This window comes from Mastomys coucha, unplaced genomic scaffold (genome assembly GCF_008632895.1).
Source record: "Mastomys coucha isolate ucsf_1 unplaced genomic scaffold, UCSF_Mcou_1 pScaffold22, whole genome shotgun sequence".
Classification (NCBI taxonomy): domain Eukaryota; kingdom Metazoa; phylum Chordata; class Mammalia; order Rodentia; family Muridae; genus Mastomys; species Mastomys coucha.
In genome coordinates this window covers 130058633-130067704 of record NW_022196905.1, presented here as the reverse complement: position 1 = coordinate 130067704, position 9072 = coordinate 130058633, and the positions used below count along the sequence as shown (strand labels likewise).

General features: G+C 52.8%; 1 protein-coding gene across 6 annotated transcripts in view; it reads right to left on the bottom strand.

The window, feature by feature from the left end:
• Dtx2 (deltex E3 ubiquitin ligase 2) overlaps positions 1 to 9072 on the bottom strand; it is a 35510-nt gene continuing 26438 nt past the window's right edge. For 4 of the 6 annotated variants that reach the window (XM_031338252.1, XM_031338255.1, XM_031338253.1 and 1 more), the window contains 4 exons: positions 4728 to 4865; positions 2763 to 2836; positions 2102 to 2260; positions 1 to 300 (listed from right to left, as the gene is read on the bottom strand). In XM_031338252.1, coding sequence (XP_031194112.1) covers positions 16 to 300; positions 2102 to 2260; positions 2763 to 2836; positions 4728 to 4865 — 656 coding nt within the window. In that variant the 3' untranslated portion in view covers positions 1 to 15. The remainder of the gene's footprint in view (positions 301 to 2101; positions 2261 to 2762; positions 2837 to 4727; positions 4866 to 9072) is intronic. The other 2 variants (XM_031338257.1, XM_031338258.1) reach the window with 1 other exon arrangement.

Below are 9072 nucleotides of genomic sequence, written 5' to 3'. Positions count from 1 at the left end.
GAGGAAGGGCTTCAGTCACCTAAGCGCCCCACAGTGCTCAGCTGGGTCGTCCTGACCCTGCACTGGATGCAGATGGTGAGAGTGTGCTGGGCAGAAAGGGGGGCACTGAGGAATGGTGATTCTGGCCAGGCCCCTCACCTGGATGCCATGAGGGATGTTGTAAACAATGAGTATAGTCCCACAGTCTTCGTGGCCTGGGAGGGACATGTGGAACCTGAACACCTCCATCTTCCCCCAGGGCTGCGTTCCAGTCTTCTCCCCATAGATGGTTTTGCACGAAGGACACTGCAGACTCCCATCCTGGAGAGGGCAGACGAGACAGAATGAGCCCAGATGGTGCGAGAGGTCAGCATGGCTGATGCACGCTGGCCCCACACAGCCTCTTCGCAAGGCAGCCAGACCTCAGTGGTGCACTGTAGAAGGCTATACTGTGTACAAAGTCCGGATTCTCAACTGTGAGACACCAGGAGACAAGCGCATGGCAGGAAAGTGAGGGTCAAGTCCCCACTTAGTCACTTTCACAGACCTCCCTGCACATGGCTGTCACGAAGTGGACAAGGAAGTGGGTCTCAATGACTACTGTGTGACTTGGTTCCCACTCCCACATGCCCACCCTGACTAACAGGACAGCAGCTTGGTCAGCTGCTCTGGGCTTGAGGCGGACTCTCCCTACATGAAGTGGCACACAGTCTGCAGTAAGGCGTGGCCCTAGATAGAGGCATGTGTTTGTTTGCTTGGTTGGTTGGTTGGTTGGTTTTTCGAGACAGGGTTTCTCTGTATAGCTCTGGCTGTCCTGGAACTCACTCTGCAGACCAGGCTGGCCTCGAACTCAGAAATCTGCCTGTCTCTGCCTCCCAAGTGCTGAGATTAAAGGCGTGTGCCACCACTGCCTGGCTGTTAGTTTGACTTAATTATTTCATTATTACTAATGTGTGTGTTTCTGTGTGTGCATGTGTATGTGGAGGTCAGCAGACAACTTTATGGCTCTGCCCTTCCATCTTTACATGGACTCAGGGGATTAGACTTGTTCTGGAAGCTCCTCTACATGTTTGCCCTGATTGCTGTTCAGGCAGTCTTAACACAGTCCAGGCTGGCTTTCTGCCCGAGCCTCTTGCACGAACCTCCTAAGTGCTGAGAAAGCAGGTATCCATGCATGCAGACCTGAGCCTGTCCATCTGGGCATGGCTTACTACTCAGAATTCTCAGACAAGATATGTGCAAGTGGCATACATGGAAGTGGTACTGAGTAGGAGATAGAGCCCTAAAGCTCAGAGGGGCCTAGGATTCCTCCTGCAGGCAAGCTGGAGGAGTCCTATACTTAACCTGTTGGACATATTCCTAAAGCTTGGGGTATGGCTCAGGGACCCAGATGTACATCTTTTTTTTGTTTTGTTTTGTTTTGTTTTCAAGACAGGGTTTCTCTGAGTAGCCCTGTCTGTTCTGGAATTCACTCTGTAGACCAGGCTGGCCTCAAACTCAGAAATCCACCTGCCTCTAGAAACATCTTTTTCTGATGCTGTGGGTGGAACCCAGGGCAAATGCTCTACCACTGAGCCATGCCCCCAGCCCCTCCCCCGGAGGACTCTAGGCAGGGGCTCTACCACTGAGCCACGCCCCCAGCCCCTCCCTGGGAGATTCTAGGCAGGGGCTCTAACACTGAGCCACGCCCCCAGCCCCTCCCCGGGGGATTCTAGGCAGGGGCTCTACCACTGAGCCACGCACCCAGCCCCTCACTGGGGGATCCTAGGCAGGGGCTCTACCACTGAGCCACGCCCCCAGCCCCTCCCCAGGGGATTCTAGGCATGGGCTCTACCACTGAGCCACGCCCCTGGCCTAGGCCTTTATTGGTCTAGTCAGGAGTGATCCCAAGCCTTGGCAGTTGCCCTCCCGCCTGCTGCTGTACTAGCACCAAAGACATCTTGGCTACTTCTTTGTTTTTCTTGAGACAGAGTTTCTCTACATAGCTCAGTCTGTTCTAGAACTTAATGATCCTACTGCCTCCACTTCCAAAGTACACAGGCACGCGAACACATGAGGCAGTAGGTTCAAAAAGGGTCATGGGGACAGGTCCTTACGGCCCCACCCAGACCGACTATGGTACCTTGTTCCCGTTGCAATACATGGCCAGCAGGCACAGCAGGTGGAAGGTATGGCTGCACTTGGTGAGGCGGCCCACGACCATAGGCCCGAGGGCCTTGCTGTCAGTCACATCACTGTACCCAGAAGCCACAGACAGTTTCTCCATACAGATGATGCAGTCCTGCAGGGAGCACATGGCACACACTCACCACTGTGCGCCCACTGTATGGATCACAGTGAGCCAGTGCAAGGGAGAAAGTCCTGGCTCTGTCAGAAGAAGGGGATTCTAAGCCATCAAGTCAACCCAGAGACTATTCTAGAACATGGGACCACATAGGTATCTCTCACCTATGTCCTTGAAAAGTTGACCAAAACCCACAGGCCACAAGGCAAAAAGAACAACCCAATGGTTCTTACTAGAGCCAAGAGCCAGAGAGGAAAGGGTATTCCTTACACAAGGCCACCTTGTTCCTTCACAAAGCTGGCCTGAGCAGAGCCAGACAGTCATGCCTACCCAGCAGGCCTGAGGGAAAACACACTGCTCAGGACCTCGGCTTGGCCACGAGGTGAGAATGAGCTCTAGTCACCTCATCTTAGTGATGTCTACCTAACCACGAGAGGCTGGAATCTGTGTCAGCCCCTTAAGACCCTGAGGGATGGGATTCTCCTCCTAGGACACATACCTCTTCGGGGGCCACTTTCAGCTCCTCAGTGTACTTTCTGATCACCTGCTCTGGCTCGGGCTTAGGCGCCCCTTCTGGAAGAGAACGGGATGTGAGTGCTGTCCCAGGCATGCAGGATGGGGAGAGTGATGCTGAGGGAGGAAGGAAGCAGGCAGGCAGGCGGGCAGAAGTTCCGGCTGCGGAGAGGAAAGGTTAGCAGGGCTGAGACAAGAGAGTTAGCACAGGATGACGACGAGACCCAGGCTACCTGCTTACAGACGGTGCTGGTCCAACAGAAGCAAAGGATCCGTAACAGACCAGCAAGTACCCCTGAGCAATGTCCCTAAGAAACTACCCCACAAGTGTCAAAGACACTTTTGCTCTGAAAGCAAAGCACCCCAGGAGATCCTGGCAGTGCCCGTCCAACTGCTAATACTCTTCCATAGAAATTTTAGTGAGAGGTAGTTTCCAGCCGAGCAGGCGAGGGAAGGGGCAACATGAGCATCTGCGTGCTCTGAGAATGCTGTTACACCTCAACCCCACCTTAGGATTGGAGGATCTGGGTCATAAACCCACTGGGCTCGGAATCCAAGGGATCCTGGAAATGGCTGGCTGTGCATGGGGCTTAGGGGAGCCCTGAGCTAGGGACCAGAACTCTCCAAGGAGCAAAAGAGTTGGGACAGAGTGGGCAGCATGGTCTCAGAGTCTCAGCCAAGCTAGAAAAGGGGCAGAAAAGGGACCAGGGAGAACAATGTAGGAATGAAGCAGCAACCCTGCCAGGGCTCACTGTCGCCAGAGGTCACAGCAGGGCTCCTGTTTGAGGCCATCTTGAAGCCTTCAGCCCATGGCTACAGATTTATAACTGAAAGCTGGACCATAGGAACCCTCCAGCGCAGAAAAGCAGTTGACAACCACATGGCAGGGGGTTAGTGTAGAAGCTGGAATTAGGGGACATAGGGCTTGATCTAGTTCATGTGTTATGAGCAAAGCTGACCACCTCAGAGACTAGAAGTTGTAGCTGATAGGAAGTGTCAGCTGTCCTGGGGAATGTAGAAACCAGCAGAGGGGACTACATACCCCTTGTATGCCTTATACTCACCAAGGACACACACACAGATAGACACACACACACACCCTTCACAACCCCTGCAAACACTCACACTCTGGCCACTCGAAAAGAAACCAGACAAAAAGGTCAGCGGTACTGTAGCTACTACAGAGGGGATCAGGGAGCTTTTTAGAAGAGCCCAGTCAGTCAGGCCTGGTGGTACAACACCCTGAAGTAGCCTTGGGTAAACAGCAACAGTTTGTCTCAAACACTGGTCTGTGGCTACAGAGGTCGCCCAGCACTGGCTCCTGACCTCCCTCTGTTCCAGACCAGCTAAGCATGTTGCTACCCACTTGCCCACACAACTTTCAAGAGCTGAAAGGAGCTTCGGTAACCGTCATTTCCTAAAGTGGGCAGGCCAGCCACATCAATCCCATCAGAGGCACCTACACCCAAGAAGGCCACGTGTCTGTATGCTTCCCCAACAAACTGTATATACTAAGAAGCTGCCAGTCTGCTCGGTCCGCAAACCTGCCTCTGCAGAGCAGAATACAAGTGTGTGCAGACAACTAGGACCCTTAGCTTAGCTGGTAGACTGCTTCCCTGGCATGCATTGAGCCCTACCTGGGTTCTAACTCAACGCTACATGAACTGGACGTGGTGGGAGATGCCAGCAAGATGGTCAAAGTTCAAGGTCGGTGAGGCCCCCTGAAGAGACAGCAGCTGCGCCAACACTGCAAAGTCCCACGTCCCCAGTACAAGCCCATCACCCAACAGTGCCGACGGGGAAATGCCAGTAGCCAACCGTGCTGGCAGACAGGGCAGGGAGAAGAGATGCAGAAGGAGAAAAGGGCCATGGTGGGCAAAGAAGAGAGTCCAGGCAGCAAGGTTTGGAGGAAGCTGAGCAGGGCTAGAGAGTGTGTGTGAACCGGAACTACCTTTTACGGACATTTTCCTCAGCCTCTTAACTGAGCTGTGACTTTTAGAGGCCGGACGGGAGGCGGGAGGGCTGGTGGGCCGGGGTGCACGGCTAAGACACACAGGGAGTCCAATGGCTGACAGCACACTCGTCATGCCTGCACGGGTGCGAGATCAGACATGCAGAGGGGACAAACGTTAGAAGGAGGCATTTCACACTCGGTGTTCATGACCCTGCTGAGAGTGAAGTGGTGACCTTGTGCATGGCCATGGAGAGGGGACCTGATCACTGGGAGGGTACCAGTGCCTCCCCAGACCAGCAATGCAGTGCTCCAAGCTAAACACCAGAAAACCTGGACTCCAAGTTCTCCAGGAATCTGCACAAGCGACGCCAGGCCTGTGCCTGCAGTATGTGGGGACAGAGTAGGGGACAAGGATGGTGGCTTTACCAGAGCGAGGGCACAACAGCCCGGAGCCTCCTGAGTGGTGTCTGTCTCCCATACCAGGTGCAGGGAAGGAAAAGGCAGGAATGTGGCAGGGTGCAGCCAAGCTGTGGTGACAGGGGGCAGTCCCAGCAGCGCTGGCTCCAAGAACCTGGGGCTTCCCTTGACTTTGCTAGAGCCACTTGGCCTTGGTTTGTGACCATCTGGCCTCCAGTGAGATGCTTTCCACCGTCTGCCCTCAGCCCTTTTGGACTGTGTCACTAAGTGTCAACCTGACAGGTTCTAGAACCACCAGGAGTCATGCCTTGGAACATATCCACGAGTCTCCAGACTAACTGGGTAAACTGAGGCAAAGACCACTCTGACTGCGGGCAACTCTGTCCCTGGGCTGCTGTCTGGACTGACAGAGGGGAAAGGAAGCCAGGCCACCAGTACTCATCTCTCCGGCTTCCAGACTGGGATGTGACGTGACTGGCTGCCGTCCCCAGCATATCCTCAAACGGCAAAAAATAAACCTGATCCTTCCTCCCTCTCTCCTCCTTGCTCTTTCTGTCTGGGATTCTGTCGCAGGAAGGGGTAAAGTAGCCATAGACAGCTTCAGCGACACTGCTGAGCTGGGGCTGCTCCCCCAGTGAAGCCACCCCAGGGAACCCAGCTGTGGCCTCTTTCATCTACTGGGAAAAATCCACAATAGGCACTGGCGCTGACACTGGACAGGCTCCTGTCTTCACAGGACTACCCCACGGGGACCTATACTTTCCCCACATGGACATGCCTCTGAGGGTGCCCCTTCTCTGCATTCTCTGCTAGCCTGACACTTCCTAGAAAAGAATGTTCTGTTGCTGGAGGTCCTTGTCCCTGCCACACTGTACCCCCCACAACACACACAGAAACACACGTAAGTCCTCCCAGATCTCAGTCTGATTCCAAAGGCCCTCCTTCCAGGAATGGATGCCCTGGCTTCTCAGCCACCTTGACAGCAGCTTCCCTGGTCCTCTGAACAGGCCTCCAGAGCTGGCACAGCCTCCCTACACCCCACGCCTTTCTAGGACAGGTTGAACTAGAGAGCACAGCCCACAGCAGAGGTGCTGTGGAAGAGCTGAGGAGCAGCTAGGGCCATTGCTCTCAACTAGGTAATGAGCAGGCTGTGCTAGGGACAGAAGCAGAGGCCAGCCACCACCTGGGCAGCACAGAAGAGGCAGGCTTGGGACTATGTGGTGGCCTCTCACTAGGAGGCACCAAAGTGCACACAGGAGGCTTACTGGGTGGGGTCACCAGAGTGGGCTCAAATGCAGCTGCCACAGGAAATGGGGGTTTGTGGCAAAGCACAAGGAGATGCAAATGGCAGAAAGATGAAAGGGAAGAACGATGGATCAGCTTTCCTGAGGAAAACTCTGATATTTACTCTCTCTGCTTCTTGACTAGATGCAATGTGACCAGACGCCTCACGTATTCGTTGCTATATACCCTGTCATGAAGAACTGGACCCTGTGGAACCATAAATCAAATAAAAGCACTCCATGCTTCAGTCTCAGGGCAGGTCTCAGTAACACAGCAAGGAAAACCAGTACAGTGATGCTTCCCTTGCAGCCCAGGGGCTGAGCCACTACATCACCTCCACCTCAGCCTCTTGACTGTGCGCCACTCTTTTTTTCACCTAGCTATCTGAAATCACTCAAGCCTGTTTTAGCTGGTATCATGTCCTCAGCACGAGCCCCAAAGGATAAAAATGCTACTGACCTACTATTGTCTGTCTAGCATCCCCGACAGTATGCCTATGCAGGAGGTGTTGTGTGCATATCTACAGAGGAGCACTGAGATCCCCTGGACCACCATTGTCAGCCCCCAGGAACTAAGTCTCATCCATCCTGTCCCTCTGACACAGTGTCCAGGCCTACCACTCCAGTCACATAAAACCTACACAGGGACAAAGAAAGACCTCCAGCGTGGTGATGAGGCTCAGCAGGCAGAGAGCTCGCCCTCAGTGCCGCATAGCTGTGTGTGATGGTGCAGCCCTCTAATCCCAGCACTTAAGAGATGGAGGTGGGAAGATCTGAAGTTCATAGGCATCCTCAGCTACACAGAGTTTGAGGCTAGCCTGGACTACATGAGACTGTTTCAAAAATGAAAAGTTCCCACTCCAAAGTTATGTAATGATGAAACAGGAACACCAAGGAGTGCTCCATTCATCACCGTCATGGCCAACACCACAGGATGACGCTTTCCTACCTAACACGACCCTCCTGATGCTAAGTGGAAAGGTTCTTTCTTCCCAATGGCTGATCCTCCCTCCCCCTGCACCCCGCTGAGACAGACTTAGCTCCTGTGAGGTGAGGCCAGGCTGCATGTGACTAGCCTGCCCACAAGCTTGCAACATCTAAGTACCCAGCGCAACTACAGGGACCTATTTACTGGACACAACCTCAGTTGTCTAATTCCCTGTAACCTCTGGAAAGGACCAAGAGGCAGTGCACTGTTCTATCATCATCTAAAATAAAATTTTCTTGCCAAGCATGGTGGTATATCCCCTTTACCATAGCACTCAGGAGGCAGAAGCAGGTAGACAGATCTCTGTGAGTTCAAGGCTAGCCAAGGCTACACAGTGAGATCCTGCTTCAAAACTAACTAATTTTTTTTTAAAAAAATATTTCTTGCCAGGCAGTGGTGGCACACACCTTTACTCACAGCACTTTGGAGGCAGAAGTAGGCGGATTTCTGAGTTCGAGGCCAGCCTGGTCAACAGAGTGAGTTCCAGGACAGCCAGGGCTACACAGAGAAACCCTGTCTCAAAACAAAACAACAACAACAAAAAATTTCTTTTTAAGTGTCTCTTTGTGTCTATGTTTGGGTATGTGCACATGCACGTCACTGCCTACAGAGGCCAGAGTGGGTGCTGGAGTTCCAGGCATTTGTGAACTGCCCAATGTGTGTGCACAGGACCAAAAAAAAGTTCCTTTAAGTGTATGAGTGTTTTGCCGGCACAGATGTATACTCCCATGTGTGTGTCTGGGGCCTGCAGAGGTCAGAAGAGAGCACTGAAGTGCACTTACAGAAGCTGCTAACCTGTCACGTGGGTGCTGGAAGCTAAGCCCAGGTCCTCTACAGTAGCATCTCTCTAGCCCATCTTCCTTTCCACACACCCCACAAGTGGCAACTTAGTGGTTCCCCGAAAAGAAGGTCTGCTGAAGTACCAGCATGTGTGGTTACAGAGATCGTCAGTCTCTCCCACAAAGCCAAGGGTACCCACACTTCCTCTGAAGACAGCGCTCCTGAAATGGAGAGCCATACTCCTGGTACCTCTAGGTTCTACCTGTCTATGGCACAGGCAGCACCCGTCAATGCTCTTGACATAACTCAGGACACCAGTGCATCACAAAGTGATGCTAAGGAGGGCTGGAGAGATGGCTCAGCAGTTAAGAACAGTGACTACTCTTCCAAAGGTCTTGAATTCAATTTCCAGCAGCCATATGGTGGCTCATGACCATTTATAAAGGGATCTGATAACCTTTTCTATCATGTAGGTGTAGACAGAACACTACTATATCTAAAGATTAAATTAAATAAATACATAATACAAAATACTAAGAACTGAACGGAGTCCTGTATCAAACAAAACAAGACCTACTTAAGGATAGGGATGTAGCTCCGGTGGCACAGTGCTTGCCTAATACGCACACGCTGAGTCCCACTCCTAGCACCTGTGAAGCAGGCACAGGGCACATAAGAGTAACTCTGTCACTTGAGAAGCGCAGGCAAGGAGGTCAGGAGTTGAAGGCCTTTTGCCACCAACCTGGACACACACTTTTAGGCCTTCAATCCCAGAACTCGGAAAGCAGAGGTAGGCAATCTCTGTATTTGAGGCCCGCCTGGTCTACAGAGTGAGTTCCAGGACAGCCAGGGCTACACAGAGAAACCCTGTCTC